The 26,402-nt window shown below is 40.8% G+C and overlaps 1 protein-coding gene across 1 annotated transcript in view; it reads right to left on the bottom strand.

The window, feature by feature from the left end:
* malrd1 (MAM and LDL receptor class A domain containing 1) overlaps positions 1-26,402 on the bottom strand; it is a 67,639-nt gene that overhangs the window by 1,477 nt on the left and 39,760 nt on the right. Inside the window, exons 20-31 of the mRNA XM_026180851.1 lie at positions 25,252-25,409; positions 16,638-16,818; positions 14,265-14,393; positions 13,996-14,157; positions 11,581-11,738; positions 8,827-9,028; positions 8,007-8,285; positions 5,519-5,644; positions 3,749-3,815; positions 1,173-1,264; positions 980-1,076; positions 816-876 (exon numbers count right to left, since the gene is read on the bottom strand). Coding sequence (XP_026036636.1) covers positions 816-876; positions 980-1,076; positions 1,173-1,264; positions 3,749-3,815; positions 5,519-5,644; positions 8,007-8,285; positions 8,827-9,028; positions 11,581-11,738; positions 13,996-14,157; positions 14,265-14,393; positions 16,638-16,818; positions 25,252-25,409 — 1,712 coding nt within the window. The remainder of the gene's footprint in view (positions 1-815; positions 877-979; positions 1,077-1,172; positions 1,265-3,748; positions 3,816-5,518; positions 5,645-8,006; positions 8,286-8,826; positions 9,029-11,580; positions 11,739-13,995; positions 14,158-14,264; positions 14,394-16,637; positions 16,819-25,251; positions 25,410-26,402) is intronic.

Below are 26,402 nucleotides of genomic sequence, written 5' to 3'. Positions count from 1 at the left end.
ACTGATTAGAATTCATCGACATAAATTCTTTTCTCGTGTACATGAAGATGAAAAATGGCTCATAAAATGATGACGAAACTGTACATGAAAGGTTTGTGATCACACATTCATTTGTGTTTATGTGTTTATGAATTATAACTCTTACAAACATGCCACATGCACAGAGCAAAGTTTTAATCCAGAGTCATCAGAGCAATGAAACATCACTCTGACTTGTATTACTCGGTGACACGCCCGTGTAGCTAAGAACAAAGTGTGTTTGTGTGTGTCTCTCATTCCATTATCCAAATGGAAGAGCTGTGCTTGCATCATGTCCTACGCTTGGCTCTTTCTCATTAACAGCAGGAATAATAGCAGAGATCAAAATTGCAGGAAACAAAACACACAGTGGGCGGACAATAATATGAGCGCCCGTGTAAGGTAATGCAAGCCAGTGAAGAAGCAGTTTCTAAAGCCTTTCATCATGTGATCTTGATTAAATTGGATATTTTTGGCATCGCAGCTTGTGCTGTTGCATTTGATCAGATTATATAGTTCGGTTATTGTGTCTACCTGCTGTATAGGCACTATAGTGTGTACATACAACACTCGGAGAAATACAAACTCATAGCGACACACAAACTGCAAAATCAATGATCCTAAATCAAAAATCTAATTTTGCAGAAAGGCTTCTGGCGAGCACCTTCTGACTTCTTCTAAAATTAAATCCACTTATTGAACAAATGTGAGAACAATGGTAGAAATATTTGATTTGTGTGGCTGAGAAACTTAATGTTACTCAAAACATGACTGATTGGACATTTCTGTCTGCTGACCTCTGCTTTCCAGTCAAAATTTGGGTTATCCATCACCCCGTAGTCCGTCAGGTTGGGCTTTCTGTGGAGCCGGCAGACAAATTCATCAACACATTTATCATGAACATAATCGTTACACGAAGGATCAGCAGTGAAACAGCAGAACGAATGCAGCTCCAACTCACATTAAGTGGCACTTTCTCTTGCGCAGAGCCAGAACACACACAGCGACTCCGAGTACGAGCAGCAGCAGCCCGATGCCGATGCCAACGTACACAGGAACTGCAGTGACATTAACGGGGTAAGTAAGGATGCAGTAATTACACTCAGGCGAGTCATTTTAATAGAGGTGAGAGAAGAGGTGGGCTTCTTTATTACCCATCTGCGTGTCCTCTGGTTTCGGGGAAGACGTGGAGAGGGATGGTTTCTCTCTGACATGGCAACGGTTTCCTGTCCATCCCGGCTGACAGCTGTGACCACGCAAGGAAAAACAAACGAAAGATGAGACACGGATGCTGAAACCATATGTCTTGTTTTATGTAGCACCGTTTTGTGATCACATGATGAGGAGTCTGACTCAAATGTGCTTCCCAAATGTGAGTCTCTACTGGTCCAAAGATAAGAGGAATAAATGAACACAATATGCTTGTTTTATGATCTCCATCATGCTCTTTTCTTTTAATAATCCAGCACAACAACATGTTTTATAATCAGATTTTGGGTTGGAGGCCCTGAGCTACACTTTAAGAACCACTGCATACCTGTATATGTCTTTATATTTCTTGTCTTTAATGAAGCAACTAGTGGCACTGTCATCCATTACTAATGAACTGCACATGCACATATACATATAACACTTAATTAAATAGACATAGATCAAACCTTTGGTAAGAACAGGATAAGACTTTGAAGCTACATAAAATCAAATACTAAAACAAAAGAAGTATAATCCTGACAGTTTCTATTAAGCTTATTGAACATACGCGTCTTTTCCATCTTGACAAAAAGTGCAAGGTTTATCTGCTGGACATCAAGCATGGAAACACAGGCTAATTGCGAATTGTTTGGCCGGTCTGTGGAGCTGCATCTGGAAAGAAAGTAAGTTCCTCTTTTTCAAATCTAAGACTCTGCTCCAAGTCAACATCTGTTCAGTATCAGCTTGATTTCAGAGCAACATTGACCTTCTAATTCGAAACACACAGCTCTCAGCAAAGCCAGACTGAGTCATTATCATTCAGAGGGGGTCAGCGTGCATATTGTGCGACTGTCTAGCCGTGGCAGTGGGCTGCTCCTGGCCTGGTTCCCTGGTGGATCCTGCTCAGCAGAGTGGAGGAACGTGAGGCAAATACTGAGCCAGAGGTGCTGGCCATGAGTTCTGCTACAGCAGGGCTGTTATCAATGCTGGAACAGCTTCAGGAAGTCCATACCACACTGCAGTGTGAATGACGGCGGTAAGGTCCTCTTACATAATGAGAGGAGGCGGTGGTGGTGGTGGCGCTGCACTGAGGAATGTTGGACGGGGACATGAATAGGAAAGGGGAATCAAACACAGGAGGACTAAATGAGGGAATGAGGCAGCATTTCTGAGACAAAAAGCATTAACAAAAAAATCTTTTGACATAAAGCAGGAAGGAAAAGGAAGAAGAGGTGTCTGGAGAAACAGATGAAATGCTCCCTTCTCCTTTTTGCTCGCTGGGCAGGCGTGTGGGTGCACTTGATTGACAGCAGCTGAGCTCTGTCAGTGAAATTGGACACAAAGTAAACAAATTTGCGGTAGTGCCCACATGTCACGGGCAGACAGCTTGTTAGCAGTACTGAAAAGCAAAGACCACACCAGCATCTAACCTGTCTGGACTGATACCTGCGGGTACATTTATATTCTGTACGTGTCGCCGAGCCTACAAACCGACATTAGCAGCTCGCTTTTTGTCAGGATGTGCACGACAAGACGTGCGTTCATCTTTGCAAGTTAGATAAGAAGCAGACAAGCCAGTATGGGCTACTTAGCATTCAAAGTGTGCAGCTCTTGTGCAGCAGTTCCAGCTTCCTGTAAAAATGGTTTAAAAGGAAGTGAAGTTGTTGAAAACCAAAATTTGGATTAATCCAGTTTCTCAGTTTTGTCTTAACAAGAGGTTTCCATCACAAATTCATATCATGCAGGAATTTAATTTCAATTGAAGGTGTTGCTTTTCTAATAACGTGAGATTTATTGGGTTGTTGACATGGCGTGCAGTTAGTCATGTGACTTTAGGGAAGGTGTATCCACCCCGCTGCATGATTCACATTCATGTGTTGGAGAATTTAACCTTTGGTGAAAAGAGAATGGGGGAAATGTGAATCTCCCAGAAAGGCTTCACTGGTGCATAATGATGTTAGCAGATCCAGCACCAAGTCTTATAATTGCATTCTTTCTTTTATAATGAAAAATCTCATTGGAGACATTCCAAGCTGCTGATGCAGACAGCTAGATTCACGGGCTTAATAAAAAAAAAAAACCTCCAACAGAGTGTCTGTCTTGAATGTGTTTTTGAAAGGTAGACGGCTGTATTATGCTGGCAGGTTAATCTGATGCATGGCTTTTTGGGGGTCTACCTGCTATAGCTATTCTTAGTGGTGACCATGATTAAATATTGACCAGGAGAACCTTTCAGAGATTCCCAGGAAACACTATGCTGCGGTTAAATGAAGGAAGAACCATCCTGCTTAATCTGCAGGGGATAAGCAGATTCCCACATGCTTCACGGAGCGTGTCTTTTCCAAGGAAAGCAACAAGACTGATGGGATTTCCATGTTTTAGAGCTCACAGACAGATAAAGGATGAGAGGGGGAGTGGGAAGAACAGACAAGATACTTATCTTTCTTTTGTGCATCTTAATGAATGTGACTGAGTTTGTGTATTAGTCTGCTTATAGATGCATGTTTGTGTGTGTGTGTCTGGGTGAAGTTCAGCTTACATGCAAACAGGCCCCTGTGTCATCACATGGCATGAGCCGTGATACATGCAATACATCGGAGGACATTCTGCAAATGAAGAAAGGAAAATGCAGCATCACCACACGTTGTACGAAGAAGGCAGGATACTCAAATCCTCCCTGTACTCTGTCAGTAGCCACCATCTCTCTCCTCATCTGACAGGAAACAGACATGTGGCTGTTCAGCAGATGAAATCAGTCAAATATGTTGGGGGGGGGGGGGGGGGGGTACTGTTGAGTGTCATCCATTAACCTCTGCAGAGAGCATGAGAAGTTAAGAGACCATGCATTCCAGCCACTTAAAGTGAGTATGTTTTCAAAAATAAAGACACCGATGGCTTTTATTTACTAGTAAATGTCAGACAATCATTTGCTTTTAGTTCATGTGTCAGTTATTCAAGCTAGGTCACTCCAAACATCTTAGAGTTTTTATGAGGTCTTTTCAAGGTGCATCAGAGAAAGAGAGTGATCCCTAAGTGCCATCTTTCTTCTTCTTCTTGTGGCTGTGATAAATAAAGTTGCCCACATGATTTTTATCTGAAGGAAGCACCAACTTCACGTCTGGTGTTGAGCCAAGACTGTGCTGGCATATCTAAAATACTCCAGTCTTTTCAATTTGCTTTCCACCACAGTGCACGTCATTAATGTGGCCAGTGTCTTCCCTTAGTTGTGTCTGAACATTACAGTAAAACTGTTTTGGAAGAAATGTCTTTTGTGTTGAACACTGAGGAATCTTTGACTTAAAATAGCCGTTTGGTCTCTGAGTAATAGCTGAAGGACTGATTCTCATCTGTACCGATGTCCATGGTGAAAGAGGAGTCCGGTGGTGCCAGTGTCCGGCAGCCTCGCCTCTGTCAGTGCGCCCCTGGGTGGCTGTGGCTACAATGTAACTTGCCATCACCAGTGTGTGAATGGGTGGATGACTGGGTGTGTAAAGCGCTTTGGGGTCCTTAGGGACTAGTAAAGCGCTATATAAATACAGACCATTTACTTTAGCATGCTTTTTTCCCCTCGCCCACCTAATCTATCTGATGATGACTGCTCCTGCCTCCATAGGTTGGATGAGGGTTATTAGGGTTGCCTTTTAAATAATCATCATGCTGGAAATACCATTATGAAACCCTGAAGTGCTGCTCAGCCCTTGATAAAGTGACTTTGGCTTGGCAGCAAATGCAGGCGGAATGGGAGGTTTGGGCTTATTTCTCAAAGATGCAGGAAAGCAGAGGTTTTAATGGATCACATTTTGGCAGCTTGCAGTAACACCGTAAGGTGTGCTTTGAAGACTAAACAGCCAGACCTGAAAATGTCCTGAGAGTCCCTCGAAATGGGCAAATATGAGTGAAGTACTGGAAGCACTTAAGGGAAAACTGACTCATGAGAGGGCAATATATAGAGAAAAAAGGCAAAGGTATGTGCTAAATTAAATGTGAAAATACTTTAAAAGATTACTTTTTCGTAAATGGATACAAAGAAAAGACGTGTCATTCGAATCAAAGCAAATTGAGATGTAACAGCACATTGGAAGTAAATGTCACAGTGATTGACATCAAAGCTTTAAAAGAAGCTAAATTAAAGCATGAAGTGACTAATGAAAGTAGAGACATTTGATCACAGCTAAATGCACAGACAGACGTGACACAGAGGTGGTAGAAATGACACTTTAGAGTAAGTGCAACCTGCGACATGTCAGGAAATCATACAACAGGGCTACAGTTAATGGCAAAAAAGGGTAAGGTAATAAAAGCGTGTTACCATGGCAGCTGGATTCATCTGAGTGGAATGGCAGGCAGTCGACAAAATGGTCACAACGGCTCTGAAATGGGATACAGCTAGACGAACTTTCACACACCAGTTCTCCCAGCTTACACTGGAGCCAAGCTGGTGGAAAAAATGAGGAAATATGAAGAGGGTGAGTGTTAAATTCACAGACTATAATGAGTGTATCGTAATTATAGTAGGAGAAGTGCACTGCTCACTGCCTTTTTAAAGCATTTTAAGGAGATATTCTACAAGCAATTGCACAAATATTCAAAAAGTCCAGCTTCTAACTCCCAAAACTTTCATTTCTTCTTAGATATAAACTGTATCGACAGGCTCCGTACAACTAATGCTGTCAATCAAATACACAGTCAAATTCACTTTATCAAAGGAACATATTTTAACACAACAAACACTAACCAAGGCCCATATAAACGTAACACACACTAAAATAATCAAGTAGTTCACTGAGAGTGTTGGGATTTAAAAGCATGGACTGAGACCACACTGAGACCACACCAGCAACTCAACAGGCCTTCATAGTACCCACAGTGATCCTCACTCACACATCCTGTTATACATCTTCGATTACTGCGTTTACCCCAGTGCAGATGAGGTGTCTGAAATTCAACCTATGGTGCTAAAAACTAAATAAAAAATGATTAAACAGGGTCTTTAATCTGTATGCAGTACCCACTATAACCTGCTCTGTTTAAGTAAGAACTAAGTATAGCACCAGTAAACCTTTACCTTTGGTAGAACATAATATCTATAGCTCACATCTACACTTATGACCTGTAACCACATGAGCACCCCTCATCAGTCACCCCTCATTTCTTTACATTTATCTTCAAAGAAGTCAGACTTTTCATTTTTAAAGTGGTCTAGAGCAATAATCTTGTAAGCTTTCTAAAGGTCTTTACATTTTTTATGGACATTAGCTGCTTTTTCACACATTTTAAATTGAGTTTTTCTAACTTTTTTTCCTAACCATTTTTAAGGAAGTGAAGTGGGGAAAAAAGCTGAGGTATGCCAAATTACACAAGAACTGGACTGAAAATCAGCATCACTGAACTTCCTGATTTAAATAATTGTCAACATATAAGGAGGAGGTCAGAAGAAGGTATCTCTATCATGGTTTAGGGCTGCACTTCAGTCAGTGGTCTTGAGGATCTTGTCAAAACTAAGAGCTCATAAAGGCAGAAAGTTAGCACAGATATTTGATCCCACATGTCTGATTAGCAACAGGTTCATTTTTCAGCAGGACAATGACTCCAAATGCACAGCTAATGCAGTAAAAGCACACCTGGGTGAAAAAACACACAGTGGAACAGTATTGGTCATGGATTGGCCTCCCCAGAACAGACCTCAACGTTAATGAAGCAGTGTGAGGTCATCTTGATGGAGAACAGGACAAAAGGCAGGAACTTATAAAGAAGAGCTTTAAGTCTATTTCAAGAAGTCTGGAGAACTATTCCTGAAGATTACTTAAAGAAACTACAAGAAATCTTGTCTGAGAGAGGTCAGCCTGTTAGGTAGAATAAAGGTGGTCATACAAAATACTGACTTTAAGCTTGTTAGACTCTTACTAACTATATTTTTGTCCTATATTTTGCATTTCCATGTATGTTTGCAGATATTTCAATAAATTTCTGACCATTTCCCATATATATACATATAAGAAATGAGGGGTGGCTGAAGGATTTTGCACAGTACTGTAGATAAAGCTGGAGGGGGGGGGGGGGACTTTTTCAGCTTTTGAAGTGGAGCATGCTGCAAATGAGACATATTGCTTTAGACTCTTGGAGGAAACCAGAGGACCCAAAGAAAACCCACGTAGGCAAACTAAACACAGGAAGAGCCCAAGATGGTTCAAACACAAAGCCACAAAGCTGACAGGACTAACCACTGCATCAAGGTGCTACCCACGACACTAAGATGGAAATTTAATGGAAAATGTGATAACCTCTTATAAATCTGAGGTTTAATGGCTTATCATTTTATGTGGAAACAGCTTTACTATATATACTGTGACCCCATTGCATTTTTTGCCGTTTGCTTTAGACATTAAGATTTTATCCCAACACTTTTTATATTGTACCTGTTTTTAAAAATCTCAAAGATGTTACATTGGATGATGACACTGGATGATGAAACTGAGAAAACAGTCATTGTCATTACAGTTTAAAGGGACTATTTATTCAGTGGACAGTAGTTCCAGTGAAAGCAGTGAGGTTTGTGGATTGTCCACAAGTTGTTTTTGGTAAACACGTGTGATTTTTTGAACTATTAAGCTCTATCAGAAACATGTTTAGGGGAATTTGCGAGAGGTTTTCATCTCATCTGTTACTTATTAAACATGAATTCATGGGATCTTGTCTAAATATGGGTCAAACTGCCAATTATTTCCTTTTTTGCTAGCAGTGCACTTCAGTTTTCCAGCCATTCATCCTCAGTGAAAAATGAAGAGGTGCTAACTTACGGCAGCTGTATTCATCCTCTCCTGTGGGACAGTCAACGACTCCATCGCAGCGCATTATGGACGGGAGGCAGTTATGATCTGAACACTGAAAATAACCAAGAGGACAAAGGACCTGAGGAGGAAGAGTTCCGGGTACAACAGTGGGACAATGCTCTTCATCAGACTTATCAGCACAGTCGGGCTCCGTGTCACACAACCAGCTCTCTGGGATACACTGGAAGGAGTATGCACACTGAAACTGGTTCACACCACAAGTCAGTGGCTGAGGAGTCACAGGTTCTGAGGTGGAAAATCACAGTGGAGAGATGCATGCAAAAGGGTTAAATAAACTTGATTTTCAGTCAAATACAGTAAAAATCCCCCATTGATAAATCCCAGGATTGTTTTTGAAAGTATGTTAATGTTTTTTTTTGAGACCACAGAGGCTTCGTCAGAAAGCCAGTGAAAGAAACAGTTTGGGGTGGTGGGAGGACAGAATGGTGAGGGTGAGGAAACAACACAATATAAATGTAATTGCTTTTCCTCCCCATTGCCCTCCATGCTGTCCCTTGGCATTGACCCATTCTCTGCATTGAATTCATATGGACCTACATGGCAACAGGCTCCATTAACTCACTACACTTTCCCCGAGGGTTCACACTATTTATATGGAAACTGAGGAGACGAGCATAGATGTTGGAGGACAGGGAAAAATTGGGAAATGGGAGAATGTGAAAACTGGAGGAAATGAAATGAAAAATGAGAAGGGTGCTAGAAGGATAGGAAATAAGGAAAAACTAAATAGAAGGGCAAAGAAGGCGAAAAACTTTCAGGTCTTTACCTCCAACTATACACTCTGCAGTGTAGGAAATGTCATCCAGGGCGATGTCTGTCCACATGTCTCCACCCACCTGGGCCTCAAAGGTCACTCTGAAGGGTACCGTGCTGGACACGATGACATTAGCGTATGTCCACTGTCTGCCATGGTTTCCAGTTGCTGCCCACATCAACAGACGGGTACCACTGGGTCCAATAGTAAAGACCTGGTGAGGTCAGGTGGCACAAAGTGACATTTCCATTTGATGTGTAACAATATGTTTGAGTGAGAACATGTATCATCACCATACAAAATTTATTATAATCAAACAAACAACATAAAAAAAGTTTCTTTTTCAGTCTTTAAACATTTTTCCTTCAGTGGTGACAGGGTGTTTACACATCACCGTTACGTGCAATAGAAGTATGTGCATTCTTTGCTTAAATAAAACCAGTAGAAATGCAGTGTAGAAAAACATAAACAATTGGAGTACTAGTAATAGAAGCGCTATAAAGCTTCAGTGTTTCCGTGTGTCATACTTTATGCATTTACGTGCAACATGTACATAAAAGATGTCTGTAGCCACTGTGATGTTACTGAGGGCCTCAGTCATGCAGGTCTTAAGACCAGTCTGCAAACCTCTAAAAACCTCTGGTCACAAGGGAAAAAACTGTATTCCCCAACTGGTTGGCAAGTGATTGCTGGAGGTTGCTAGCTGTTGCCAGGTAAAATTGGTCTCAAAAAGTGTGCTGCATCAAAAAACTCCAGATTATTTGTACTTCTCTCACTGCAGCCAGCTTAGGCTCCAGTCATAGGCCATCCTCTTGAAAATGGAATTGAAACATCCTCTGGTTCAATTCAATTTTATTTACATAGCGCCAAATCACAACAGCAGTTTTATATTGTGAGGTAAGACCCAACAATAATACAAAATGGTTGTTAAGTTAAATGCATATTCTCCTATCATTTAACAAGTGGTTGTTGGCAGATTGCTGTGGTTGCTGGTTGTTTTCAGACTTGTCTGCAAACACTCACAAACTAACTATGGAGCTGTAGTGAAAAGTGTGGCATAAGCTGGAAAATGTTGGCTCTCCGAGTAAAAGTAGTGCTTTTCTGTTAACAAACTACAGATAATCTTCACACACTGCTAGCAACCAAAGCAACTGAGAGGAGGTTTCCATTGGAGCACTCCAAATACAGGCCATTTTTTGTGACCAGTTTCACATGACAACTGAGACCAGCATCGGACAACCAATTGCCAACCGGTCAGGAAATACAACCTTCTCCCCTAGCGATTGCTGGTTTCCAGGGGGTCGCCAATCGGTCACTAACTTTAGGACTGTGTGGCTGGAGCCTAACTTATTTATGAGGTTCTGATTTGAAACTTTAATCTGAGTTATTTGGCTACTGTCATCTTATGTTATTTTCCTTTATTTCTTCTTATTCTTTAAAATTTTAAATGAAATGAAATAAGTGAGTGATGGATCTGGCTGAGAAACTGAGGACACTCACTCTCATAGGGTAGCACCTTGACTACAAAGTCACATGCTGCTTAATCATCGTTAAATTACTCTAGATTGTAGCATAATTTTAAAATTGTTTTATTAAACAACTAACTAACAACTTGGAACACAGCTACACACACATATACAAAACCAAAGCAGTTGCTACCTGCTTGTCAATAAAAAAAGACAGGTTTAAGGCACTTTACTGTTAGCTTTATTGAACATACCTTAATTTTACATTAACTTGTAAAGATGGAGAGACCTTTGTCTTTGTACACTTACAAAACTTGGCTGCCAAACTGATCCAAAACTAAAAACACCATCTCATCATTTTTTAAAATGTATTTTAAGATTTTATTGATTAGTACAAAGACCTGAATGGCCTCTTTTCCAGCTACATCTCTGATCTCTTATACACACACTGCACTTTAAGGTCCTCAGGCAGTGGTCTGTTTTGTGCTCCAGAGGTCTGGCTGAAAACTAAAGCATACAAAGCATGTTCAGTCAAGGCTTCTCCAACAGTCTGCTTGAGTAAATCAGGTCAGCTGAATCACTGACCTCCTTTGTATCGTCTCTTAAAACAGACTTTTATGGGAGAGTATTCCTTTGTTTAGTTGAGTTTCAATTTAAAAATACACTTTTCAATATCAGAGGTGTAGTGGAACAGAAGCAAAAAGAAGCACGAAATGGAAAAACTCAATTAAAGTACCGTAGAATATCCTTCCTTACAATACTTTCTGATGGCTTATTTCAAAAGTGGAAACTCTGAAGGTTTAATAGTTGTTTTTGATTAGCAATACAGTAATTTATGCATAATTTAGAGCTGTGAGTTTTTGAGTAGTTTTGTTTATAATTCATGTAGATTTCTTGTAAGCGCCTCATCTGTGGCTACGCATGGAGTACACTTCCTGTCTAAGTAGAGCTTTTAGCAAATGCTTATTGTTTGTTGTTTTGAAATTAACCCATTTAACAAAGAGACCTAAAAAGACATGAAAAGACTGATATGATAATGACGTTTGTAACCTGACATGCTTTGATGGATTATTTGCAGGAAGAAAGACGTTCATTCCCTCCTTTGGGTATCAGGTGACTGACAGTAAGCAGAGCAAAATATGTTGATAAGCTGAGTAAAAGAGGAAAGAAATCTCTGACAAATCCAAATTAAGCCTTCATTTTGGATCATTTCTTAGCAGGTGACAGTTAAAAAAAAAAAAAAAAAGCCTGATGCCCAAAAGCAGGAAACAGAAGAGAAATTTGTCTGAGATGAGGTCACCTTCAATGTTCCCATCCTATCAGAACCATGCATGAAGAACCAGAAGCGCAGGTGACACAGGCCGATGCTGGCAGGAAACGGACTCCTGGTTGTCACCTTGGCAACATCGCCCTCGTGCTGAATGGCTGAGTTTATATACAGGAAGTTCCCTCCACCACCTTTGGAGATAAACGCAGTACTTTACAATTGCAGAACATTTATGTAAGGCATGAGTAATATCTCAGTGCGATGAATGATGAAGCTGAAACGGCAAAGGAAAAGCCACAGCCAAACCCAGCTCAACCATCAAATTTCAGCTTTGCTGCAGGAAAGAAATCCAATAACCTTATTCTGCTGGTTCAAATATGCACGATATTTAGACGGAGGAAGGCTGTCGTTAAATGTATCCTGCAGCCAAAAGCTGCAGAGAGCTTCTTCAGCTCGGCTAGGCTTGGAGATGAGACAGCATGTGTGCGGTGCCAGAACAAAGTGGGAGTTTTCCACATGAGTTAAGGGGGATTTAAGGCCATCACAATCCACAGTGCACAAAAAAACCTGCTCACACCCACAACACAGATTCCGCTGCGGTGAATCAAATCATAAAAGTCAAAACAAAGTCTGTGCATCTATCCAGGCAGAGCTCGTTTTCCAAGAACGTGTACACGCATGTGCTCCATTACCTGATCCTATAACGACAGGATATTTGCAGAGTCATGCCTTTGTCCATGTGTTTTTAAGCTGTAAGATCACGAGTCCATCCAGCCCATCATTCATCCTTCCGATCAATAACCTCAAATGACCGATCAGGAATAGCAACCTAGTGACAGCCAGTACAAGGTGGAGTTACAGCTGCAACTCAGAAGACAACAGCTGGTTCATTGAGTGCACTGTCACCCATGAAAAATGCTGCTTTGTCCTCAGCATTATGGCTCTCATGTGGCATGCAGGGACAAAATAGCTGCTGCTTTGTGTGTTTCTTTACCTCCTTACTTTCTCCTTAACAGTTTTCACCCGTGCGCTCCACTCATGCTGCTTGTCGTCCTCATTTCAAACTGGTCCGTCATCATTCAAGGCCTTAAATAAAAAGGGCGTGCTTGGAGAAGCCACTCGCTCATTTTCTCTACCCCTTACACAGCCTGAGACAGGAGTGAGCAATTGGTACAATTTTATGTTGCTCATGTCTTCAGAAACAATAGCTGCTAACTGTGCTGTAGCAGACAGATCTGTGGACGTGCACTCATGCACATCTGTGCACAAGGGGATGGAGGAGAGGGGAGAGTTCCAGTTTAATCTTGGAGAGATGCTAAAGTGTATATTTACCAGTTTACTCATATTTAAACTTGCTCACATACAGCAATAACTGATTTAATCCCTGGGTAACAGCATATCAGTACACAAGTTAATATTAATAGTAGATGCCTGAATACATAAATGCACTGAGTTGCTGAAATGTGATTGGCTGATTAGATATTTGCATTAATAAGCAGTCGAGCAGGTGTAGTCAACAAATGTATTTTCAGCTGGTGAGTTATTGATGCCTTGAAGTCTTACGGAAATTTTGATTAACATTGCTTCGCATAAATGTGGGTAATTGTTGCCAAAGTGTCGTTACCTTTCAATTAATCAGTTTAAAAAACAATATTTGAAGCAGCTTTGCTTCATATGATAAGCAGGAATGCTGTTAAGCTCAGTTTGACTCAGACTGATATTGATCAGGAAGTATTTTTAACCCTGCCTTCATGTCGGTGTCACACAGTCCTATTTTCCAGCTGTCAAGTTGTAATTACAAAGGCGCTGCCAGAGAGCTGAAAACATGGAGGGTGTCAGGAGAATGCAGATGTTGTCTGCTCCTAATTTTGAGAAATTGTTTGTTTTTTCTGCCAGTGTTATTAACAGGAACAAACTAGGAGGCTGGCAGAAGCATCCGATCCGAAGATTCTCATATTGTAATTCTGGGTATCATGTAAGTGACACAAGGATGGAGGATTTTTTCAGACAAAGCCAAACATGAGGAAAACAGAATAAAACTACCCCTCGGTGGGCTTTTCTATAGACTTTTTGGATAATTAAAGGAAATAAGTTCAGGGAAAATCAGTTTATGATACATTATTTGTTCAGTAAGATGATGCTCAAAAATTCTACTTTTATGAACCTCGACGCATAAATGGAACAACTTTTGTGTAGTTGGTTAGCGAGCGCCTTCTGTGGGTTACATAAAAGAACTTAAAAATACATTAGTGGAGTACTTCTATGTATTTTATGCCGTAAAACAACACATTGTGCTAATTTCAGACCTTATTGCAGCCAACCACCCAAAAAGCCATTATAAAAACCTTCGACTTACTTTGAGAAAAGGAAAGCAGAAGTAAAAGCACATTTTTCTTGTTGTGTATGGTCATATTTTTGGTAAGATTTTAGCAGAGAGCAGCTGCAGACCTTGGCTGTGGTCGGTGATAGGTCCAGCCCCTGGTGTCTCAGTACTGGAACCAATCCTCCAATCAAAGTCATCATCAGGGTCTTGAGAAAGTTGGCATCTCTCTTTCCACTGGTCTCCCTCCATGTTGAAGCTACAAGCACCTGGCGAGCTAATTATTTTGTCTGCCAGAAAGAAAGAAATTGAAAGATGAAAGGAACGAGTTTGCAGTCCTGTTTCAAAGTTGTCCTTCTGCTCTCCAAGAAGGGACCTATTTATCATTTCTACTCACCGCAGTCAGCTTCGTCCGATTCATCAGCACAGTCGGCCTTGCCGTCGCACACCAGGTGGGACTCAATGCAGTGGCCGCTGCGACACACAAAATCTGTGGGCGCAGGACATTCAACGGCCTCCACAGTGGCTAAAACACACAGATAATTACAATGAATAATCATAATTTCTATTATTCCTCAACAATTTCATCCCCATTTTCTAATCCAGACAAATTAAATCTGACATGAAATAAAATGCTGTGATGAACAATTTATTAATAAAACACAGACTTCCTGTGCTCAGCACCAAAGAACAGCAGCGGAGAAGAAGGTAAACAAAAGCAGACAAAGGCCTGTCAGGGAAATCAAAGCCCCCTTCCTCCTGCACCGCCTTGTTTGAGATGGAACAGAGAGCAAGGAAAACAAATCAGGTGGATCACAGACAGCACACACACACATTAGCCACGTCTGTGCAGATGTGTGTGTGTGTGCGTGGTTAAACTTCAAAGGCAGCGACATTAAATGATGAGTGAAATGAGGAAAGAGTTGAATTTCATTCCGGGAGGTCAGTGGGGTTAAAACCCATCATATAATAAACTGAAAATCCATTTTAGCGAGCACTCAAAGTTGATGGAAGTTGTCTGTCTGTGTCATTTGGCTTTGGACAGACAATTTGTCTGCTTGTGTGTCTGCAGTCTGTTTTGATCTATGCCTCCGCTTAGATCTGCAGGTCAGTATTTATGTTCTCCTGTGTGTGTTTGTTTATACGTGTGCACTGGAGATGGAGATGGAAAAGAGTCGGCAGAGCAGGAAACATCCCCCCTGGTGCCCAGCCTTGTGCCAGGTCCTGTTTAATGTACAACATCTGTCTCAAACATAAATATCAAACGGCGTCTGTCAGCGACTGTCGTCCCAAAGACAATCAAACTCTCCTCTCGCTTCGAGACCCAACAGTTCTGCCTTTCTTTTTCTCTGAGTGTGCCGGCGGCAGAATCAATTTCATACTCCAAACTATCAGCTGGAAAGATCATAAAATAATTTCACAGCATAGTTATATCGCGCTTATGAAGCTTATTGGAAGAATACTTTGATAAAACGAAAGCAGAGAGGAAGGCTAGAGAGAAACTGAAAACAATTGAATCCACTTTGTGAAATTCAGGCTGAAATCTTTTTTAGTTTTTATTTTCTCAACCACTCTAACTGCTGGAATTATTTATTTTGTTGCGTTAAGGCACCTGGGTTGGTGCGGGTTTACATCATGCATTGCTTTACTTTAATCTCACATTTACAAAGAGACTGATTCATGGGTCCAGCTTCTTTTAAAGGCGAGATTACGGCTATTCTCCAGACTTCAGCAAACATGAGCCGCTATGAACACAAAGTTAATAAAAGACATTTTCCTCATGCTTTTAAAAGTTTAGTTGAATTGAAGCTGCTTTTTAAATTTAAGAAGCAATAAGAAAGATTTGCACTGCCACTGTGCACAAAGCGACGGTAATATATGTGCAGGGGTTTGCCGAGCGCCAGCGAGCCTGTGATTACTTTACCAGGTGGTGAGATTTCCAGCTTTTGAAACTTTTCCTCTCCACTGCTCCTTTTTTTTAGGACAATGAAATTTAAAGACCCTTCCTATCTCCTCTGCTCACCTACGATAGTGCCTGCAGTGCGTTATTTATCATTTACCTTTGCTGGCTGCAATTCACAGTTAATTAGTAAATTACTTGTAAACTATACCATTGAAAACTGCAGATGCAGATACATGTACATAAATAATATGTGATATAAATACGCTGTCCAGCCCAACTAGATTTAACTAAGTAAAAAAAAGTAAGAGCCATTGATGACATACCCAAATCACTTCTCCAGGTCGCTTGTTTTAAGCTAAATGCTAACAGCAACATGCAATTTAAACATGCTAGAATTTGCTGGTTATCAGTCATTTTCCATACATCTGCCAAAAGCATCTTTAAAAAAAAATTGCACGTTCATAATTGTACGCAGGCATTTAATTGACATAACTAATTTTTACATCACTACAACTTTTACATTTTTATTAAAGTCCACAAATGCTTTGATGCTGGTTCAACCCATTTTAAATTAGTGTTCAAAAGCGTTATATAATCAATAGCTTTTTAAAAATGTACATTTAAAAATGACATGTAATCATAATAATATTGAACAAACAATCGTTTGGAGCAAAACCATCAGTGACAAAATGAGCAGTAATAGAAATGCTAGTAATATTGTCATTAATCTCCCCAGGTGTATGAAACATGGGCTTATAGTGACCCAATTTCACCTGAAATTTGCCTTCATAGTGCTTTCATAATTATTTTATTGTAGTCCAGTCTATATGCAAAACTTGTTGTGTACTGTTTGTGCATGCTACCTACTTGGGGCACAGTCTATGTACTCCAGGTCATCTAAGGCCGCTCCACCGCTCACGTCCTTTAGGCGCACCACCTCAAATATGACTTCAAAGTTCCTGAGCTTCCTCAGGGGGATCTCTGCTCGGTTCCACTTATTGCCCTGATGTCCCGTTTGATTCCACACCTCCTTTAAATTATTCTCCATCTGTGGAGAAGAGCAGCGATGAACAAAAAGAGGCTCATGTGGTAGCATTTCACATACTATGGTGCTGCAGTCTCATTTCAAAGAGCTACAGCAGTCATTACTGTCAGAAATTTTTTTTTCAAGCTTTAAGCCTCATGTCGAGAGTGAAGAACTTCTTGGTCAAAACGTGCTGAATCAGATATGTGGACAGAGTGCTGCTGCTGAGAAAAAGGGAATGGCATCTAAGAGAAGTCATTAAACTCTCATTAGCATTAGCATAACATTGTAGTAACAATTCCCCCGTCTTGAGACCTGCGACTCACATTTAAACCCTGCTTTCTGAGTATAGTAATAGATTTCTCTCATGTCACATATGGAACATATTAAAAGACAAACTGACGTGTACTCCTCTGTAAGCCCACTATGCCTTTTCCCATGGTACTTGCCAGGCACTAAATCATGACTAATACAGCTTGGAAACAGCAAATTTGACTTTGGGTTTAGTGGACGTGCCTTTTGACGAGCCGGCATCTCATCGCTGGTTTTTATTGTCATGTCAAAAGCATCAATGGAACTTTTATAAAGCTCTCTCACTTCATATTAAAATACTTTGGGCATAAGAGTAACAGGATCTAGCGAGGTGATGGTGAAGGTAGTAGAAAATGCAATGGAATTTTAACAATAGTGTAGTTCAGATAAGATAAAACAGAACCGTACTCTACATATACCGATTTTAAAAAGTAATGCTGAATGTTAGATGAAGTGGATTAAAGAAAAAACAAAACTCGAGAAACTAAAGAATAAATATATCAAGACAAAAAGTATCAACAAGAGTACAATGTCAAAGTAAAGTCTTCAAATTGTTGTTGCATGCTCCGGTCAAGCCAACAAAGACAAATAAAGTAACTAAGTATAATTAAAGATGAGTTAAAAAAAAAATCCTGAGAAATTAAAACTCGGCATGAATGTTTGGGATTATTTAAAGATTTCTCACCTAGATTATGTAATAAAAAGATAGCACTACCTGAAGTCTTTGGGCTCATTAACTGTGGGGACGATGGTCCTGTGATGGTTAAGAAAGAAGTGTGATCCGTGTTCAGCCTGAAAAAATGTTTACTTAAATAGAAGCGGTGGTGCATAAAACACTGTGTTTTGCTACTGTATACAATGTTGTACTTATGACAGATGATCCACGTCAGTAAAGTACTGCAGATCATTTCCTGAATTTGTTCATCTAATGTGATCCTCGTCTTTGCTCAAACACGAAACCCTTAAAGCTGAAAACCTTCCCATAAAATATCTGCATCTGTATGTCGCTTGTGGAAGATTTTCTTTTTATTTGAGTATTTCATTTGAGGATGAATGGTTACATTGTTGCTCCTTGTTTAGCCAAAGGGGATGAAACAAATCCCTGACTGCATGTCTAACCAGCCCCACTCGATTTTAGCTGAAACCTTTTCTGTTTTCAATAACGGGACCAGAATGAAGCAAAACAAACTGCTTAGCAGAACGCTTCTGTGGGCTAGCAAGACAAAAATGACATGCTTGGTTTATCAGAAATGTTTTCAAACTGTGTAACGTCATCAGGGATGTGGTATAAGTGTTTAGGTTGGCAACAGCGTGCCTGAATAACTCGCCCATCTACAATAAATAGCAGCACATGGCCACTTTTAAAACTTTTTTATTGAAAGAATGTGGAACCGCTTGGAGTTGGTGTAGCTGAAGAGTCTCTGATGGGGTTAGATCTGCAAAAGCATTGAGCCAAGAATAAGAATGAAGTGTAAGAAATGGCAGCTAATTGTTGGCAAACTGAGCCAGTATGGATCAAGACTGACTTTGTACAACTTTTAAGAAAAATACCCAAACATCTATAAGGTACTGAGCAAAACTTATACAGCAGCACTTCTCCAGACCTTCCGAAGGTCTTTCAAAGTTTCTCTTTTTCTTTGATCTACTTTTTTACTCCTTTTCTGTCCAGTCCTTGAACCTCCCCAAGGTCATGGTGAAGAGAGAGCTAAGTGTAAAAGCGAAGCTCTCAATTTACCGGTCGATCTACATCCCTACCCTCACCTATGGTAGTGACCGAAAGAACGAGATCGTGGATAAAAGCGGCAGAAATGAGCTTCCTCCGAAGGGTGGCTGGACTCTCCCTCAGAGATAGGGTGAGAAGTTCAGCCATCTGGGAGGGGCTCAGAGTAGAGCCGCTGCTCCTTCACATCAAAAGGAGCCAGCTGAGGTTGGAAAGGCCTTGGTGTTCCCCTGGAGAAGCTGGAGGAGGTGGCTGGGGAGAGGGAGGTCTGGGCTTCTCTGCTTAGGCTGCTGCCCCCACGACCCGGCCCCGGATAAACGGAAGAAGATGGATGGATGGATGTTTTTTATTTGTTTGTTGAGCCACTTATTGCTACAACGCTCCACACCACCATCTCTCACCTGGAAGTGCAGGGCTGTTACGCCAGGCTGCTCTTTGTTGACTTTAGCTCTGCTTTCAATACGATACTCCCGGACAGACTAATAGATAAACTGCTGGAAATTGGACTTCCTTCCACCACCTGCCGCTGGATCAGAGACTTCCTCTCAGACCGTGTACAGAGAGTTAGAGTGGGGCCTCATCTTTCCTCAGCCCTCAGCCTCAACACCGGCTCTCCACAAGGCTGTGTACTGAGTCCCCTACTGTACACTCTGTACACACATGACTGTGTTAGTTCCCACCCAGACAACACAGTCATCAAGTTTGCAGATGATACCACTGTGGTGGGGCTCATCTCAGGGGGAGATGAGACTGCATACAGAGCTGAAGTTCAGAGGCTGTCAGATTGGTGTGCAGACAACAACCTGGACCTCAATACCACCAAAACAAAAGAACTGGTAGTTGACTTCAGAAGGAGGAAGTCCGAGCTGCAGCCTGTCAGCATCAACGGCGAGTGCGTGGAAAGGGTCTCCAGTTTCAAGTTTCTGGGTGTGCACATAGACACAGACCTCCAATGGAGCTCTAACACCTCTGCGGTCTTAAAGAAGGCCCAACAGCGTCTCCACTTTCTGAGAATCCTCAGAAAAATGGACCTGAAGAAGGAGCTGCTGACCGTCTTCTACCGCTGCTCCATTGAAAGTGTGCTGATATATTGCATCGGTGTGTGGTTCTCCAGCTGCACCACAGCACACAGAAAGGCACTCCAGAGGGTCATCAACATGGCCCAAAAAAATCATTGGACATCCTCTTCCCTCCCTGAAGGACCTGTACAGCACTCGCTGTCTCAAGAGGGCACGCAGCATCCTACGGGACTGCACACACCCAGGACACCGGGTGTTTAAGCTGCTGCCGTCTGGCAGGAGGTTCAGGCTGCTGAGGTCCCGAACAAATAGACTCAAGGACAGCTTTTACAACAGGGCAATAGCCCTGATCAATGTAAATAGCTGACCGGACTGGATACCTCCCTGGACTTTTTAGGGGGAGGTAACAATGTTTAAAACGATAACAATAATATTTATATTTATAACAAGGTGCAATAATAATTAATGTGCAATAATAACAGTGTGCAATACACATACACTTATTCTTCTTTTTTATACTAAGTTAATATACTGTGTTGTGTTGTTTGTTACGTTGTGATGTGTCACATCGTGTCGTGTTGTGTTATATGTAGTGCCGACGTAGGACAGTTTTTCCAATTTCATTGTACTACTGTACTATGTATGACTGTGCAATGACAATAAAGAGTTATCTTATCTTATCTTATCTTATCTTATCTTAACACTGACCTGATGAATCATTTAAAGGGATGAACCAGTATTATGTATATACAACTTAGCAAAGAACCAATTTTTGGTATTTTTAGGCACTTTGTTACAGCAACCATGAAAACATATAATTAGTTTTCTTTATTTTTCAGCTAAATCTTTGAAAAATACCAAAAATAAGCCAGTTTGGAATAGATAAAATTGTATTTTTCACCAACAAGATGAATCCAGAAGAGCTGTTAGTCATTGGCTATATTAGGACACACTACACACCATGAAGAATACAGTCCTTGAATAAATGGTTCCCATTTTCCTAGAAAAATTTATATATATCTATATCTCTATATATGTATCCATCTACCTCTCTATCTCTCTATGTATATATATGTATATATAAAGCCTTTTGCATAGTATTGTATATTCTGCTTTGTTCTGCCTCTAGGATATCAGTTATAGTTGCAACTCAATCTTAGGTTCAGGTCAGTACGGAGAAGAGCATTAATGGGGGTGCATATAGATTTAACTACCTATTCTGCAGAAGCTCATGAGTCTGATATTAATACTACTGTAGCTCTAATAATTTACGACGGCTTCCTCGTCCTCTGCTCTTTGTAAAGGTGATGGGAAAACTGCAGGTCTATAGCGTCACATAATTATTCAGTTTTAAGGGCAGTGCTGCAGTGGGGAATGAGTCGCAGGAGTGTGAAATAAACACCACCCCTAACAAAATAAAGCAGCAAACATGCTACACTTGAGGTGGCAATATGTGACCAGAGGCTCGACTGCAGTGAAAGGAAACCTGGTGTAATATACTCAAACGCAGAGGACAAGCAATGTCACTTTCTACTCTGCGGTTGGAAAGCCTATTAAAATGCACCCTTGGGTGAGGCTTGCACAGACTGTCTTCTCTCTTTATGCCAGTGAAGCCCTGGCTTGAAATAATCTTGTTACTGTGAGAGTAGAGCGTACATTAATAGGCAGCGTTGCAGCAGGACTTATCCAGATTTATGCCACGGAGTAAAGGCCCAATCCATAAAAGCAGCCAGAGAGCGAGTGACGAGCGTGCGTTACAGGCATACGTAGCTCACATTTGATGCCTGGGTGGCATATCAGTCGAGGCATTTATTCGATCAATTTGAAGCTTCATTTCCTGAGCTTGCAGACAAGGCAGCGCAAGCCGCCAATTCGGTTTGCTCAAAGTGAAGAGAGGATATACATTTGCATAATTTCTTTTTATTATCCCTCAGTAAAAGTCAGGATGCAAGAAACAGAAGAAAGAAACAAAGTTGTGCTCGCAACAAAAAGCTTCTTTTATTGAAACTGTGAAATCCTTGACGTCTTAACCGTATACTGAATGTTCCACAAAACTAAAATCCAATTTGTATTCATGGCTTTTTCATTTTATGAAACTGCTGGCAGCTGTTTTCTGTCAACTTACCTTTTAGTCAAATCACAAGTTTTTTTTCTTTACACTCAGTCTTTCCTTACTTAAAAAAATATTTCCATGTTTCACCAGGGACAGATTTGCATATTGTTTCCGTGACGAGAAACACGCACAAATGATTAGCCTCGTCATGCTATATTTTACTCGAGCAGAACGTCCTCTCTGTGGCTGACCGCCAGATGTTTGGCTCACCATAATCGCAGGCTGCATCTGAACCCACAACACCATATGAGCGAACAGCTAGCTATGTAGTAATTTTGCTGTCATCGTTATGGTAGGCTGACTCAAAGTGCATCAGTCAGTAAGGCAAACAAACAGCCTATTATGAAAAATACACGGCAGGGAAAGTAAAATATTTCTTCCATGAAAAGAGGACGAGTTCATCTCTCCAAGATGAAACTTTTATACTGCTGAGACAGCCAAGGAAATGGGGTATAACGAAAAATACGAATTACATTATTTTCCTTTGTTAGCATAGTCCCATTTCTGTTTTAATTCTGTTCCAGACTTTTTTTCACCAAACTTTAATTGCCCCATCTCATCCCTGACCCCTCAAAAAGTTGCAAATGTTTAAACTTTAAAGTTGCACAAGGCAAAAATTAAGAAAAAAAGGCCCGACTTTGTAAACAGGGGACTCTCCTTCTGTAGTTTCTATCTCCCTCTAAGCCCCGCCCACTAGGAAGTGGCTAAGGTCAGTGTTACCACCGGTAGCACGAGGCAATACCTGGACCCTACATAGGTTGCACAGCTAGGCCAACTCCTCCAGGACTGCACATCAACATGTGTCATTGCCAAAAGGTTTTTTGTATTTCCCAGTTCAGTCTGAGAAGCATGGAGACAAGCGGTTACTACAGGTCTGTATAGGCCAATTAGAGGGACTGTTATCTGCTTCATTGTGCAAGAAAGAACAGGATGAGCACTGCTAAAGCTATAGAATGACCTCCACCAGGCCACTGGTGTGATTGCCTTTGACCAAACAATGAGAAACAGAGGTGCACACAGACCTCTACACCCTAACTGCAATTAGATATCAGGATAAAATGCTTGAGCAACTCTGGGACATTATATATTTCAGTCCTTCCGATACTGCCAGGTTGCACCTCCGACTGTCCAGGAGATCAGTGATGCCCTGGTCCTATCTCGGAGGAGATCCTCTAGGACATCATCCATCATCTCATAGGAGAATGCATGTATACATACATACATAAATGGATGTAGACACATTAGAAGGAGTGTTGCTGGAAGTTTGAAGATTGGCAGGTACATTAATGCTACTTAACTCACTCTTACACCCCATCTTTATTCAGTTTGCTCTGCTGCTGAGGACAGACACTTCATTAGTGTGATGACTAATGACTAAAAGAAGCAGTTCACACGGCTGGTGATATAAATAGAGCCGCCTGTTGAGCCCCTTGTGAACTTCATGGGATGGGGGGAGGCTTGCCATGTAAATACAATCCCCTCCCTTTCACTCTTATTATCATAAGCTTTTTTGTTGTTCAGTCACCCTTTAAAGATGCATAGTATACACTATATTTACACTTTATCTGCCTGTCTCTCTCCCTCACACACACAGAGACACCCACCAACACACAAACACACACAGAGGGCCTCTGAACTCTCCACCCACTACGTCTGTGTCTCTAAGTGTAAATGAGTCCAGCACCTCATTTTAAAGCACAGAGCTGACCTTCTTTAAAAGGCCAAATTTTACATTTTCAACCCATATGTGAAAGAGGGTGCACATTTAAAAATAGTCCACATGCATTTATCATCTCCTGCCTCTCGGAGAGCCTCATAATCAATCCAACAGCCGGCTGGATGACTGGGGGACTGGGCAAATCCCATCATGATAGCAGTATCCAGTCTACAGCAGGCTTTAATGTACAATCAATAGCAAAGACTATTTATCTAATGATTGAGACAAAAACAGCATCAGTAAGTGTAACGTGTCCATCCAAGCATGTGATCAGTGAATGAGTAACATAACGAGGTTGTTTTTTTTGTTAATGTGCAGCCACAATCATTCAATGTGTTTTAGTTTTTGTTCACAAATGAAGAACAATGAAACAAACAGCAAGGGATAAAAGTAGGTTTTTAAAATTACCATTAGAAAGAACTATATAGAAACAACAGGCACACATACACAATATACACAAATTTCACCACATTCCCATAGGGTCTTAGCAGTGTTTTTTATTTTCTAAAGACACCTCAAATGTGTTTGTATGTTTATATTTTTATAATTAAAAGTTAAAGTAGCAGAAACATGTCAGAAACAGGCATAAGCCACAGTTTGCTTTTCTTCTGTTTCTCTCTTCATGTTTCTTGTGTTTTGTTTTTCCCGTTGCTGATGTTGTTTACCCCTGCCTGAGTTTTTAATTGTTTCCTCTACGTGTTTCCTCTGCGTATGTATTCCAGTATTGTGCCATTTTTTTGGCAGTCATTTCCTGTTTTATTTGTGTAATCACTTTCCCTGTGCGTATTAGGGTGTTTTATTCCTCTTTCTGGTGCTCTTGCGATTGCCTGCTCTTGTTCCTTATTACCCTGCTCTCTGGAGTGTGTAATTTTTTTCAGGGCTTCGTAGTTGCTCTGGTTCAGTTATTGCTCCCATTAGATGGCTTTTCTCTTTGGATGTTTTGTTTGGTTGGGTATTTTTTTTTATTTTTTTTTTGCTTTGCTTTCTTTCTTTCAGCTTCCTACCAAAATCTGTCTGCCATGTGTGTTTGAATGTGGATCCTCCTTGAAATGAACTTGAACAGCCTTTTATTTTGCATGAGCAATGATATGTAAATGTTTGAAAAAGGAGGTACTACAAATAAATAACTAAATACATTTATATTAGCATTTTTGTTGCAGATGGCATAAAAAGTTCCTGAAGTGCCACACATGCAGAAAAATGATCCGCTACACCTTCCTGCAGAGGAATGAATCTTGTCAAGCACAGCAGCAGCACCTTCTGCTTGAGTCATACCTGATAAAGTGAAATAAAGTTTAGAGTAAATAGACTAGAGGATGGAGGCCAAACCCACCAGAGTTTATATGGCAGAAAAGTCCAAATAGAAATTTTAATCCCTCAGAATCAGCCATGTGTACAGAAACTTGATGGGTAAGAAGAACTGCAAGCTGCCAAAGAGAGAATCTTCCCAGATGCTCAGAACCAACTACAACCTCCCTCTATAGATCAAACACCTCCTGTCTTTTTTACAAATACAGACACCACGATACAGCTGCACTAATTTGATGTCATTTCTGTCTATATGCAGATGCATTACCTTGATCAGAAGCCGGATGCTTCCCGAGGCCTTGTGGGAAATGTAGTACCAGAAGGAGAGCTTGCAGATGGCGCTAGACTCTTTCCACACAGAGCTTCTAATATGAGCTTTATCGCCTTTCAGTCCCACTGGTGTTGCTTCCAAATAGACAAAATGCCCTAAAGGGAGAGAAATGAGGGAAAGTGATGAAGGAGAAAGACACTGAGCCAGCAAGTGAGCACAGAGGTTGAAAACTATCTCTGCACTGGTGGCTCTGACAAATCACATGAAGGTCACAAAACGTGTTGGGGGAAGGAGGGCCAAGAGTTACGGGGTAATCTCTGACACATCTTCTAATGTCTCACTGCCTTTGGCACAGGGGAGCACTCAAACTTTTTCAGCCAAGTAGAGAAAGGAGAAAGTAGGAAAATGAATGAATGAGAAATAAAGAAAGTGTATCTTCTTTGCACTCAGCATTAGCGACATTAATAATAATAATCTTACATCGGGTTTTTTTGTAGTCTATGGCTTTTGTATCGCTGTTACTGAATATTTTAAACACACTTAAAGTTTAGATATAATTCTTCTGATTTTCATGGAATCAAACTCAATTTTTTATGGTCTACATTTTTCAGCAGAATATTAAGATTCAGTCGACCACCAGTCGGTTTTAAGTTGGCTTTTCAAGAAATGATGCAGCATGTAATCTGGTGTTCCCACAGCTAGATCAGAACTGTATTAAGACTTTCACTGTGAAGCACTTAGTGGGAATGTAATATATTTCTCACCACAGTTTGCAATAAACATGAATGCCTCTGCAAGACATCCTCATTTTTGGTGTTTTTGCAGATAACAAAGTAATGGGAGAAGAAGCCACAGCAGGGTATTCTTCTTCTTCTCCTCCTCCTCCTCCTCCTCCTCCTCCTCCTCGTCCTCTGTAACAAACTCCCTTTTCTCTGCTCTGTTGTTGTCTGGTTACGGCTGTTATTGCTGACTGACTTCTTTATTAGAACATTATTTGTCTGGCTGCACAGTAAACTGACTCAGAAAAAGCTTTTTGTTTTGTTTCTTCACAGAAAAGCTGTTTAGCAAGTGTTTCCTGTAGTATTTACCCACACTTGCTGTGACTGTTATTCTGTTTGGCAAGGTTTGAAATGATTTATTAAAGCAAC

Source organism: Astatotilapia calliptera, chromosome 9, assembly GCF_900246225.1.
Source record: "Astatotilapia calliptera chromosome 9, fAstCal1.2, whole genome shotgun sequence".
Classification (NCBI taxonomy): Eukaryota; Metazoa; Chordata; class Actinopteri; order Cichliformes; family Cichlidae; genus Astatotilapia; species Astatotilapia calliptera.
This window is presented reverse-complemented; position numbering and strand designations above follow the sequence as displayed.